The sequence below is a fragment of the Platalea leucorodia genome (genome assembly GCF_965183815.1).
Source record: "Platalea leucorodia genome assembly, chromosome: 7".
Lineage (NCBI taxonomy): Eukaryota > Metazoa > Chordata > Aves > Pelecaniformes > Threskiornithidae > Platalea > Platalea leucorodia.
Window position 1 is genome coordinate 18,705,861 of NC_138829.1, and position 14,285 is coordinate 18,720,145.

Consider the following 14,285-nt stretch of genomic DNA (forward strand, 5'->3'; position numbering starts at 1 on the left):
CTTGACCCAAGTATTTGCATATGTGCTTTCCCTTATATGTGGATTGGGTACAGAATCATCAAACATTGAAATCTCGTCTTTAATATGAACGGGCTTTGCACCAGATGTTGTGTACATATATTAGCAGTAGGGTAATTTTCTGTTGCTCATAACTGACATTTCATCACCTCTGATGTCTTTTACCTTTATCAACAGCAGATGAAGCCAGTCAGCTAAAAAATGAGTTGCAATACTAAATAGTTTCTAGTTTTTCAAGAGTAGTAATTAAAAAAAGTGGGGGAAAAAGTCCTCTGTGCTACTTTATTGACTTCTTGCCTTACTTGGCATTATAAAATGAACCACAATAGGAGACATTTTCATCATCTCTAAATATTTTTAAGTCTGGATGACATCCCTGACCTTATTTTAAAAAATGTTAAGCGTTTCCCATAAAAATTAATTAACCAAACACTATGGGAAAAGATGGCACATCTTTTATCTCCTGTGGACCCATAGGGTTTTTGTTAAAACAAGTTATGGTATAGGGTGTTTTGAGCATTGTAAACTTTTCATCTCCATTAAACCCAATGTTTAAAATCAACAAAACCGATTAAGATACATGTTTATGTTTCATGCTATATCACAGCATTAATACTTCCTACAGTTCTGGTGCTTTTCTTTTGAGCTAGAAATGGATTTGTAGTAGTGTATGATTGTTTTTATTATGGATAATTGTAAACGTGGTAAATATACTATTAAATTTAAAATTTGGTAATGTATAAATGTGATAGAAAAATTCTTCACTGAAGAAGAGGGAAAGCAATCTTTATTAGAAAACTGTCAAACCTGACAAGTATTTCGGTTACTTTTAACTTCTAAACTCCTGGGCCACATACTATGCCCAACCTCAGAGTTGCCTCTGAGCGACAGTAGACAGTAAAGCTAAAAAGGCAATCCGGTGTTGCAGGCCAGCTATGAACCCTTCACCAAGGCTCTGCAGGATACTGTTCGGGAAGTGGCAAGCCGGTTTTTCCACAGCTGCCTGGTAATGTTTGTCAGCTGGTAACTCCAGAGCGTGTTTTGCACCCGCTGCATTCTCAGCTCCTCTCTAAAAATGTTAAGATTTCACCTGTGAAATGCTCTTTCTTCTCAACTTCATTTTACCAATGGTGTGGTGCTTTAATTATTAATCTGTTTATGTAGTTATTAATTTGAAACTAGCAATGAGCTAGCTGCCCTGCATTTTTTCATATCACCATTTTTCTTACTGTTTAACACTGCCTTTTCTGTAACTGTGCAGTACTCCCTGTAGTCCCTAATAATTTTAAATACCTCATTTGATCAAAAACAAGAACTTTAAATCAGACCAGTGTTGGGGCTGTGGCTGCACCCATCGCATCTGCATCCAAAGCAGAAGGGCCCTAGTGTTTCAAGACCTTGTGTATTTTGTGCAAACGTGTATTCAAATACAACATGTCTCTATTCTTGCAGCGTTGGCCGCTGTGTTTTGTTAACGACGCGTGACCCAAGCGCGTCTGTAGCAAGGCTGGGGTTCACATTAACCGCAGGCCGTGACTGGCCCAGCTCCAGGCCCGGCTGACACGTCCGCGGTGCAGCCCGCCCGCCCGCCCGCCGGCCCGGCCGTGGGTTTGGGGCTGTACCTCTGAAAAACAGCACATTTCAACATTTCAACATTTCAAAACCACGCGGCCCCGGCGCCGCTGCCTGCGGGGGGCGAAGCCTGTCGGCTCCCAGGGACGTTACGCCGGCGGCAGCCGCCACCACCCGCCCGCCTCGGGCCCCCTCCGCGCCGCTCCGCCGCTATCCCGGCATCCTCCGCCGGCGCGTACACGTCACAGCCGCCGCGGGGGCGCTCTAGCCGGCTGCGGCCGCTGTCGATGGTGTTTCGGGAGGGGGTGTCATGGCGGCCGTCGAGGTGGCAGGGGCTGGAGCCGCCGAGAGGAGCCGCTGAGCGCCGCCGTGCCGGGGGGATGCGCGGGGCGCTGGCGGAGGGGTCGCCCAGACCGGTCTGCTGAGCCCGCAGCAGGAGCCTTGCCCCTCCCTAGCCAGGGGAAGGGAGGAGGAGGCCGCCCCTTCGCCCGGGGGAGCCGGCTGCCAGCTGCGGCGGCCGCCCGGCGCGGGGCTGAGTGAGGCCCGCAGCCCTCCGAGCGGCGGCGATGGCGTCGTGGTTGGGCGGGCTGGGCTCGGGGCTGGGGCAGTCCCTGGGGCAGGTCGGGGGCAGCCTGTCTTCGCTCACCGGCCAGATCTCCAGCTTCACCAAGGACATCCTGCTGGAGGGCGCGGAGGAAGTGGGCGGTAAGGGGGGCCGAGGCGCCGGGCCGGGGGGGCGTGCGGGGCGGCGGGATGCCTGCCGGGGCTGCCTCTGTTCGGTGCGTCCCTGCTAGGGGAGGCCTGGCTTCGTGAGGGAGCCCTTCCTCCGGCCGCCGGTTTCCTCAGGGGTGGGCAGCGGCGGGGCCCTGCGCTGCCCGCCCCTGCCGGCCGGCCGCGGGGGAGCCGAGCGGCCCCCGTGAGCCGCGGCCGCTGCCTGTCGGGGGAGCCGCTGGCTTTGTTTTCGGTTTTATTCTGCCCCTGTGACCTCAGGATCTGGAGAATAAACAAACGTATTCCCAGGCTACCATAGCAGAGGTAAACCTGTTGTGGGTTTATTATTCGGAAGTTTCTGAATTGCGTGAAGCGTTGTGTTGATCAGTAACGAAAGGACGCAGACAACGCTCTTCCATTCTGTTTGTTTAGGTTATCTAAACCCCCGTTTGATCAGCTGCTTTTCGAGTGGTTTCATAAAACTGGAGAGCAGTAGTAGTACAGAGTTTTTTTGCCACTGGTGTGATCTAAGTCTGACGTGTCACGCAGGCGAAGGTCCAGTGTTTCTGATGTTTTTGCTATTTATGTTTCAGTTGGGCCCAGAGAAACCTGACGAGTTTTACCATCCTCCTACAGCCAAGTAGGAGAACGTGGCCCTTGTTTTGTAGAGATTAGAAGCTAGGATGATTTATGTTTAAAACAGAAAGTTGAAACAAAAAACCTGAGACATCAGAGTAAGATATTCAGTAAAGTAATAGTAAATTTATTCTAGATTATAGTATTTTCTTTATATTTTTAATAATGCCTTTTTGTTACAAGTTTTTGAATAAACCTTTTGATTTTTCTAGGAAAGAAATTGTATAACATGGTAATAAATATGAATAGGTTAATACCACTAGTATTGTTTACTATCTTGAAACTATAAGCTCTTGAAAAAAATGAGCATTCTCAAAACAGTGTTAAGAATAGCAACCGCAAAGAACAGTTAAGACTTCTGAATACTCATCTTAAATGTGAAATTAAACAATTCTGCTTTGTTTGCAACTTCGCACCTATGAAGCACTATGGAAGTATTGTATAAATCCTGTTGGCAAGCTGTTACTACTGGTCTCATATGGATGGGTTTTTTTGGTACACAGGTAAAATGCTCGGAAGAGAGAAATTTATTATGAGAACCGGGAAGTTATCTTTTTTCACTTTTCTGCAAGACTTGCTTAGAATTGTTTTAAATTCCAAAGTCCATATTAGTTTAGTTTGGAAACATATTTTACGCTGCTAAACTGTGTAGTCATCTAGTGCGTTTGTCTTGCCTTTTTAAAAGATAAATTGAGATTCTGATTCACACATTTGTGCTTTAGTTTGTGCAAGAAAGATGTGTTGATATTCATTAGTTACTTCCAGGTGTACTTGACTGCTAGATACTGCTGTGAACAACTTCTGTTTCCTAGAAATGTCATAGTAGTACATTTTTATGAGTTACTAGTCTTGAGGGTGTAAAAATCTAGTGACTTTAAATACTATGCGGCCTAAAGAACGCTTTTGAAGCAGTTCCTTACGTTCCTTTCCTTAATTTCCTAGTTTTCTAATGTTTCCTAATTTTTAATATTATCCCTTAGACTCTTTGCTTTGATTGCCATCTGAACTGAAGATAGCGTTTGTGGATTATAGACTATAGCTGCATCAGTTTTAAACAGCACATAGAAAAAGATTAAATACAGTATTTACTTGAAAATTATATTTATTTCAGATTTTCAAGAATTGTCAAGGTTGCTTTATAGTCAATTCAGGATGATTTCTCATTAATAAAAGGAAATGTGGTATTTCTGTCTGTTAAAAGTGGGACATGGGAGAAGTAAACATAGCCTATTTGGGGAAGGTTGATCATTAAAGGAAGAGTATCCAGGGATAGAATTATGTGCTTTTTATATTAGATAAACTGGTATGGTAGATTGTGTCACCTTTGTAAATGAAAGCGAGTCTTATGGAGTTTTTGTGCCTTTATGGGGGGGGGGGGGGGGCAGGCTTGGCGTTTTGTTGTGTGGGTTACTTTGCAGGATTTGTTGGGTTTGTTTGTTTGTTTGTTTGTTTTTCCCCCAAAACTTTAGTCAGTGTTGTGCATATTTTATCGAACTAATTCTTGGTTTGAGACTTCAGGTGAGATTACTGAGAAACACACAACTGTCATTTCAGGGGCAAAGTCCTAAATGAAAAACAGATTCAGTGACACAAAATAGTCAAGTAAAAACCTTTTTTTTCCCCTTATTTTAAAGCTTAAATCCATACTTTTCTGTTAGTTTTGTGATCTGACTTAAAGCCTAGATAAGAGAGAACTAAATTAGGTTCAGAAAGACTCTCTGGTCTGAAAAATAATTCTGACAGTGTTCTGATAAAAGCAGCTTTTGATATTTACCTAGGAATGAACACTGAAGCATTCTAAAGTAAGATACTTAGTGGTAACTGTGGTCTTGACTGATGTCTATGTAACAGATTAAAAGTAGTTTAATAAAAATGAAAATTTTCACTTTCTTTCAGATGCAGCAACAGAACTCCATGTGTCCAATTCTAGACTCAGAGAAATAGAAAGTATTAATGCAGCACAGAAGTTTGAAGTAAGAAATTTTGGAACACTACTGCAATTAAAAGCAATAAATAACATTTGTTTCTTGTGAAAGTGAAATATAGCACTGAAGTTGCTTCTCCCTGGGTAAATGTAGAAACAAGGGTGACAGTGGTGTTAGAATGTGGCTCCTTTTTTTGGCGACAAACCGCTATCACAGTTAGCGGGACACATTTGTTTATTGGAGTATGCATGTGGTGCAAGTTTTCATCTTTTGCTAACTGCTGCATCCTGCGGCTGTTCCTGCCTGTTGTGGACTTGGACTGCAGCAACAGGCTTGGCTCTGAAAAGCTTGCAAATGCTAAAATCTTTAAAGTTTTCATAAATTTTAGCTGCTAAAGAGTTAAGATTGGTTTATAGCATTTCGTGTATGACCACAAATAAAAGCAGATCTAGAATGCCCGGTTATGCTGGACAGCATGTCTTTTGCAGCAAGCTTCAAAGTACAGAGTGCGTGTTCCCTGATGCAGTTCTCTGTGTTGCCCTACTGTATGTTCATTTTGACATAGCTACGGATGCTCGTGCTCTTCCAAAAGTGATTACAAATCCCATGTGCCCTTGTGGAAAGTGACTTTGTGTACTTTTACAAAGGGCTTGTTAGTCTTGTGACTTTAGGGCTGTAAACCAACAACTTTCATGTATGACTTCAGCCCTCAAGAGCATTGAGAAGTTAAGATAGTATTTTGGGGAAGTAACTGTTCCTGCTTGTCCTCTTTCTAGACTCTTGCCATCTGCTATTGGCCGATGTCAGAGAGAGAATACTGGACTGTATGGATGTTAGCTCCGATTTGTGCTCTGTGGCTGTTCTTAAATTCCACCTGGGGATCATGCTAAGGTGTAATTCAGCCCTGAATTTTTCTTCCTGGCATTTACCTCTGGTCACCACAAACCTTTTTCTGAAAGTGAGCTAGAGTCCGTGCCATATAAAAATGGAAAGCTTGGACACAAACGTGATTTTTGGGCCCACACTTGGAAGTTACTGTGTGTTTTGAGTGAAATAACATGATAAATCTGTATAATTTAATTGATTTCTTTACTGTTCTGCACTTACGCTTTTCTAATTCTGTAAGAACTGTTCTGAATTTACCAACATTCATTTCTCATTTTTGCCAGAACGAGAGACTGAAAAAAGTTTGTAGTGATTTAGAAGAAAAGCATGAAGCAGCAGAGCTTCAAATAAAGCAGTTATCTGTAGAGTACCGAAATCAGCTTCAACAGAAAGAGGTAGGATACAGAGTAAAATATTTGAGTGATTATGTCCAATAAACTTATGTATTATGCTGTTTAATCTCTTTGTTATAGTGTCTGTGCTCTTTCAGTGGAAGTATTGGTCACAGTTATGGTTTCTTGGTTTGTTAATGTAGACACTGAGAGACTAAGACATGTATTTCATTGAATCATGTAATATAAGCAGAGCTGCCAAGAGACAGTTGAGACAAGAGAAAGCTCTCTGGGAATGTCATGCATGTATCAGAATTTCTGTTGTTCCTGGAATCACTGTGAGAAAGGACACTTAAACTGTTTTGTATTTCTCATTCAATTATCTTTAAGGAAGGCAATAGGAGCAGATTTTCATTTGAAGGAGACATATTGTCTGTAGATATAATTATTTACCTTAACGTATACAATTAAAGGGAACAGAACTAGCTTTCATAATTTGAGAAGTGTCCCTTTGTGGTGGAAACATCAGCTTTATAACCTGTTGTGTAACATGAGATTTCATAGCCTTTTAAATGAAGAAAGTTGCCAGTATGCCTAGAATTACACAAAAGGAGTTTTATTTCTGCTTTGTTTGTAAATGCATGTAGGAAATAGAGGAAGCAGAGTTTTGAGACGTATAGAATTCTGCTTATTAAATACAATAACAGAGTTGTTATGAGAAAATTGCATGCAGCTAATTTTAGTTTATTGTAAATAAGTAAATTTTCAATACATTGAGTTCTTAAGTGTGAAAGAAATCAAATGTAATGTAAATAACTGGTGGAGCATCATATATTGCTTAATTTTCATATCTGAATACCCTCTTTAAATATTTAAATTTTTTGTACAACCTGTTAGCCTGAATCTTGCTATAGTTCTTAAGTACCTTGGCTGCTGAAAAAATCAGCAAACACTTTTACTGAAGTTTTACGTAACTGAAAACTATTAAAACTTTTAATATGTGTCCTTGCGTGAGATACTTTGTAAAACATCGGCTAATACAGCTTTTCTCCATTAGGAGAGTGTTTGGGGTTTTTTACCTTTTCTTTTTAGTGAAAGTGATCAGTAATTTCTGCTGGGGGGGAGCTGGTTGGTTGGTTCACATTTCATAAGGCCACAAGGGGTAAAGCAGAGCATCTTTTGATACTCTTCTTATTGAAACAATGCATTCTATTCTGTATATTCAGGTGGAAATCAGCCATCTAAAAGCTAGACAGAATGCACTACAGGAACAACTGCAGAAAGTGCAGACGGCTGCTCAGTCAGCACAGTTAGGAGCTGGTGTTTTGCCACCAGTCACTACATCAGCTTCCTATGTTCCAGTGGTCAGACATTCCTCAGGTTTTGAGGGAGATGACATGGATTTTGGAGATGTAATCTGGTCACAACAAGAGATTAACAGATTGTCCAACGAAGTTTCTAGGCTTGAATCTGAGGTTGATCACTGGAAGCAGATTGCACTGGTGAGTGGTTCCCCTCTATCTTACCCTTCCCTCTCCTCTCCAAATTAGTGTTTTCATTGCATTTGGTGTTTCTGGAGTGGGTCTTTTGAAAGTTCATGCTGTACAATTTCTAGAAGCATCATGATTTGATGGAAAAGCTGAAACCTAATAATCTTTTAGTCATTTTCTTGCTGTCACATGACTAGGGACGCATTCAGTGACTAACTTCCAACTGCTTTTTTGTGATGCTTTTATGCATGATTTGTCTTTCATAAACATTCTCCTACAATACTATGTCAGGGTTTCATTTTTGTGCAGCCTTTCAAAAAATACTTTTCTTCTTCCTGGCTGTGACAGTGATTATTTATTGACAGCACAATACTGTTCAAAGTGATAGCTGGGTACTTGCATACTGTTTTTACTTACTCTTCTCTCAGGCCTTGATATGTCAGTTGTAATTCATGGTCTGCTGAGACAACAAAGAATATAATCTTTCAAGCTGCTGTTGATGTGAGTCATCATTTTTCAAGCTATAGCCTGATTTCAGAGGTATACTTTTCCCATGTGGAAATATTCACGTAAAAATAAGCAACCCTGTTGTCTTATTAAGTGCAATAACACACCCCACCCCAAACATTTACACATTTGCATGTAATAATAATTGAGAAAATCCATGGAAAATTAAAATGCTTCCATTAAAATGTCTTTTTTTTAATCAAAATTGCTGTAGATTTTAATTTTGCTTCACGTTAGCTTTGTTTTCTACTTTTGAGTGTCAATAGAGGAAGCACCTAGGTGAAAAATACACATATTTATCACAATTTTCACATGGATATGTGATTTTTCTTTTCTCAGTCTTCCAAAGTGCAAGGGACAAATGATGCTGAACAAAGTGAAATATGCAAACTGCAAAATATTGTTAAGGTAAGAAGACAATTTTGACAAACTAATTGTCTTTTACGCTTTATTCTTGATGGGTTTGCATATGGTCATGACTTGTGAATGTAGTTAAAATATTTACAACACCAGCACTTACATTTTCTCTATTAAAAATGCATGTGGGCTTGTAATTGTAGTGCTGACTGAAATGTTGCTGTGCTATATTTAAAAACAGTCAGTTAATCTGAGAAAGGATATTTATATGATTTGATGAATATAGTATGTAAGCTTAAAAGAATGACATCAGTATTTGTGAGGGCAAATCACTTTCAGAAGCTGTTGATGACTTGTGAGACTGAATTTTAGATACAGAAAATAATTTCTTCTCCCTTCTCAGAAACATCTTGCCTTTTTTTAATTGAAGATGCAAAATAGGGATTTGCCTGTCATCCTTGAAAGTTACTAGAAATATGTCCTAGAGTATCCACTTCCTATGAAAGAGTTGCAATCTCTCTACGTTGGTTTAGTATTTGCTGTTGTGTAGAGCATGCTGTTTGTGTTAACATTTTTAAAAGGAATGTCTTTTAACACATTAAAAAAAAAAAAACAACAAACAAACAACACAACAACAACAAAAAAAACACCAAAACAACAAAATCAAGAAACTTGACCTCTCCTGTGAGAAATCCTTTAATAAATCCTTTAATTTTACTAGGGAAAACTTTTTTTCTTTCTCTTTTATTTTTTTCTTTCTTAAGCTTCTGTACTGTATTTTACCATTCTGTTTCTCTAATGATATTTTTAGGAGCTCAAACGGAATTTAAGTCAAGAAATAGATGAACATCAACATGAACTTTCAGTATTGCAGGATGCACACAGACAAAAGCTAGTAGAGATAAGTCGTCGACACCGAGAAGAGCTGAGTGAATATGAGGAGCGAATTGAAGAACTTGAGAATCAGTTACAGCAAGGTCTTTATTACCACATGCTTTCTTTTTTATTTGATGTACAGTGGATTTTGGTTAAAGCATCAAATATGTATGTAACAGTGTAAGAGATATCAAATACATGATGTTTAGGAATTTGAATTTCAACTGTAGTTCAGCTTCATGTTTAAGGCATGTGTCCTAGTATCTTATATTCACTGTGGTTGGCTTGAACACTGAAATGATAGCATTTAATCTTCTGACATATATCAGTCTAGAGGGTCATTTTCTGTACATATTAAGTGTTGTGCTCTAAATTCTACACTTTTTTTTTTAACTTACTCTGAATATAGGTGTGGATGAGACATACAAAGTTAAAGATAAGAAAATCTCAGCACAAAAATAATTTTGGTGAGAAGTGCTGTGTGCCAATTGGGTTACTTGACAAAAGCTCAAAGATGGCCATAAGGATCACGCCTTAGTCTGTGGCATGACTAGGTATTAGGAGACGCTCAGTAGTTCTCACAAGGAGCTTTTTGTTGTCTTGTAGGTATTTCATATTTCGTAAAAATAGTCATGTCAGTTAGATTTCCTTTAGGGGCTTCTTTGCGCAAATATATAAGATTTGCCTGTAAACCTCTATTTTATTATCTGTTAAAACTTGGACTTCTAAAGAGTGTATACTCTCCTTTTGGAAAGAGAGATCCATTTTCTTCTTGGAAAGAAGGGAAATATTTTCACAGCCTCTTAAATTCTGTATCAGTACTACCTTAGAAATTATTTCTTAAAATCAGATGCCTGTTAAGATGTAATCTGTCTTTTACTGCACGTGCTATATATACTGCATGTACGTACACCAGCAGGACTAATTTAATGAAGTCAAAGGCAGGAATCCCATATCTTTTGCATTACAAGTTATCTATAAAACAAATACTGCTTACAGCTTTTGAAGGATTAGAATATTCTATATTTTTGTTTTGTTGGTTCTGTTTGACAGTGTAATACAGGTGGGGGGAAGTGTGTGAGCTTTCACTGAAATGAATTCACAAGCAGTGTGCTTTCATTTAACTTTTTTTTTTTCTGTATGTTTTTGATTACGTCCTTTTATACTCTGTAACTTTACCTGGAAATTACGTTGTGAGGATTGTACAGAACTATGAATGTCATGATAGTATGGTAGATCTGTAAAAACATCAGTTCTGCAAAATGAGATCTTTAGGTGAAAAACTTTGTGCATCATTTAGCAAATGATGTACTAATTTGTAGCAAACTGTTCTCCATAACAACCATTCAGCAAACCTTTGACAATTAATTAAATTATAAAGAGGGATTTTACACCAGGCTGAATTAGATGGGGTTTGATAAATTATTCTTAGAAAACTGAGGGATTCCAAATCCTGATAAATTAGATTCTGTCATCTCCTCACTAAGAGAGATGGGGGTCAAGTATATTTTAATTAAATTATGAACAATGTATGTCTTGCAACGCTTACCTTTTAAAATTATTTCGAGCTAGGGATGTGTAAGTATTTGAAACGCTGCTTATCAAACCAGTAATATGTATAGCACTGCTTCAAACGTTAATTCTATTTAAATAAGCTTTCTGTTGATGATCATCATGTCTTTGGTTTAGACCATCTCCCTCTGTCAGGAGAAGGGGTGGAAGAAGAGACTTTTAAACAAAAGATCTACAGTGTTGGCTTTGGTTAATATTGCAAACAATCTTTTTTGCTTTTTAGATGGTGTGAGTGCTGATGCCATGGATGACTCTAAAATTAGTGAACAGAAAAAAAATGCTCAGAGTCTAGAAGGAGGAAAAGTAGAAGAGTTGCAGGTTATTAAGGATCTAGAGGATGAAATAAGAAAATTAAATCACAAATTGTTTTCTGCCCAAGAAGAAAACAAAATTCTGCTGAAAGAGCAAGAATTGGCAAAGGTAGAAAAAATCCAAATAACACAAGAATATGAAAATCTTAAATCTGACTTTAGTATACTTCAGAGTTCTGTTGCAGAGCAAGATGCTCTCCTGAAAGAACAAGAGAAGAAGCTCCAATCAAAGACATCACTACCTGAAGATGTTGTCAGACTACAGCAAGCACTGTTAGGTACAAAGATGATGGTTTTTGGGGGGTTTTTTTGGTATATATTCACAGGTTTTCACTTTTAGTGCTCAGAACTTATTTTAAGAATTTGGAATGATTAGATATTAGGAAAAATTTTAGATATTAGGGAAAATTTCTTCACAGAGAGAGTGGTTAGGCATTGGAACAGACTGCCCAGGGAAGTGGTACAATCACAGTCCCTGGAAGTGTTCAAAAAATGTGTAGATGTGGTGCCTAGGGACATGGTTTAGAGGTGGACCTGGCAGTTAGGTTAACGGTTGGACTTGATGATCTCGGAGGTCTTTTCCAACCTTAATGATTCTATGATTCTATGAGAATATATACCTTTTAAAAGTTGCTGCTTTAGAAAAGGGTTGTCCATTGAGGTAAGGCTAAGCAGAAAAGGAGACATAATTAGGACTAGTGTGATTATCACAGGGGTTTCTGATTAGGTAAGTAACCATGTCTGCCAACTGTTTGATAGGTTTTTCTTTCTTTAAAAGCAAGTAAGCCTCAATAAAAGTTGTTTGTTTAAAATCTAAAAGTACACCTTTTGTGTGTAAAGACGATCTGTTGCTAATACCTTCTCCTTAAAGAAACACTGAAACATATCTGTTTAAGAAGTATATCTGTATGTAGAAAATATTTTAATATTGCATAACTGATACACTGTAGTACCAAAGTCCTCCTAATGTGGACTCAGTTGTAAAAGTAATGCTCTACTTTGTGGTGGTGATTGATGGTGCATTTGAATCTTTTACAGCACTGATGCTTATCATCACAAAATACTGTGAAACTATTCTCTTCTGAGCAGTTGAGTTCTGTTGGGGCAAGGTGGGAAAATGATTTGTTTTTATTGGTGTTTGGAAAGGATAAAATTATGTTGTGTTTTTTTTTGTTTTGTTTTGTTTTCCTTTATAGAAGCAGAAAATGAATTAGCAAGACTTTCAAGTTTAAGTCAGGTAAAGCAATTTCTAAATTAAGCCAACAAAAAAGTTCATAACAATAGTAACTGGTCGAAAGCATACGTTCTGGCACTATATGTTTTTTGGAGAATTCACACTACTACATAAATAACCTTGTAATGAAGGAAATAATTGTAGATTAATTCTATAATTACATGTTGAATTGATAGAAACAATACATTTTGACTTGTGAAACTCCACAGTGTTCTCTGTTAAAGAGAGCTAGTGGAGTTCCGCCTGTCCCATTGCTACTTAGGCTGCTGTAACATACATTTTTAAAGTATGAATAGTGCATTTTGTAAAATTTGTCATTTTTCACCTCTTCTACTTTGGCACATTTCAGTTTTGACACTGTTATCAGTTGTAAAATATCTCTCTTCCATGTAGTACTCTAATAATATTACATTCCATCTTACTGATGAAGTTAGGCAGTGGAACATACAGTTTCTCTGGAACACACCTTTAGTTTTTGGCAAGGTGGACTTAGTCCTTTATAAACTAGGGATTGAGAGATTTGGTTTAGTTTACTTTGTATCCAGGAGTATTTTTCAACTGTGTTTTGCATGCATTCAGGAGTTCCCATGGCATTTTTCGTAAGGATGTTATTCAGGTGTCCTTGATTAAAAATTCCTGTCTCGCCATGCAGCATACTACATGTTTAGGATATCTCTTGGAGATACAACAGTTTACCCCAGCTGTGGATCCATACCTCAGAGGTGGATATAACTTTGCTCGTCAGACCATGGCTGTTTGTGCAGAAGTTTGTAAATGGCACTCCTAAACTTGGCGATGAGAAAATAAATGTGTATGTGTGAATAGTAGAGACAAATACGTCACAATGAAGGATTTTTAACTGGGATAATATTGATGTAGGCTTAGAGATTCTAACATAAAAATGCATGCTTTGCTTTTAATTGTTGGGGGGGGGAAGAAACCATTTCAAATCTAAACAGCGTATAAATTTCAGTGAGATAAAGTCTAATATTTAGAATGTTGGTTTTTTTTTTAACTCAAGGAGGGACTTCAGAAGGAACTGACAAGTGCACAACATAAAAATGAGAATGTTCTTTCTGCACATACTGAGGATCACAATTCAGAATTAAGTCAGTTAAGACAAGATTTGGAAAGGAAAGAACATGAATTAAATGAAAGCATTGCTGAAAGAGAAACATTAATAGCAGAGTTGGAAGAACTAGACAAACAGAATCAAGAAGCTACTCAGGTAATAAATATTGCAACTAATTATTGAACTGCTAAAATAAATGTTTTGATTTGTGTGTGTGTTTATCTTTTAAGTTGATCTTTGAACACAGATAGCAGGGAAATATAAGTTATCCTCTGAGGCTTAAAAAGAATATTGGGACCAGTGTGTCTCCATATCTGCTGTCTCAATGCAAAATTCTGAAGTGCAAGAAATGCACTTGTTACGGACAAAGAAATAATATGGCATGTCAGCTGTCCATAAAGGATGTTACTTTCCGAAGTCCGTTAAATACTACTTGGTTTTTCCTTGCAAGACTTTTGACGGGTTTTATCCTGCTAATGTTTTGACCTCTGTCTTACGACAGTATGCATAACGTGAATGATTTTTTTAAACTTTTTTCTTTTCCTTTCATTATTTTTAATTATGTTGAATAATTAAGTTACTTTATTACAAGTTCTTCATAATAGGAACATTTGTGGAGTGAAAAAAGTCACTGATTATATGTAATCAAAATGGAATGATACCTTTTTGTCACTGTTCTGATATATTTGACCTGTAAACATATAGTTGCAAGCCATGTGTTTTCAATATTGGTTTACTTTGTGCAATTGAACATTTAAAGTGTTTTCCTGTGAAGTGAATGCCAGCA

At 38.2% G+C, this 14,285-nt stretch overlaps 1 protein-coding gene across 1 annotated transcript in view; it reads left to right on the plus strand.

The window, feature by feature from the left end:
• Positions 1-1,855: 1,855 nt before the first annotated feature.
• The window catches only part of TRIP11 (thyroid hormone receptor interactor 11), a 37,373-nt gene continuing 24,943 nt past the window's right edge, over positions 1,856-14,285 (plus strand). The window contains exons 1-9 of the mRNA XM_082316957.1: positions 1,856-2,295; positions 4,834-4,910; positions 6,032-6,142; positions 7,306-7,581; positions 8,416-8,484; positions 9,245-9,410; positions 11,105-11,470; positions 12,389-12,429; positions 13,448-13,654. Of these exons, the coding sequence (XP_082173083.1) occupies positions 2,157-2,295; positions 4,834-4,910; positions 6,032-6,142; positions 7,306-7,581; positions 8,416-8,484; positions 9,245-9,410; positions 11,105-11,470; positions 12,389-12,429; positions 13,448-13,654 (1,452 nt within the window). The 5' untranslated portion in view covers positions 1,856-2,156. The remainder of the gene's footprint in view (positions 2,296-4,833; positions 4,911-6,031; positions 6,143-7,305; positions 7,582-8,415; positions 8,485-9,244; positions 9,411-11,104; positions 11,471-12,388; positions 12,430-13,447; positions 13,655-14,285) is intronic.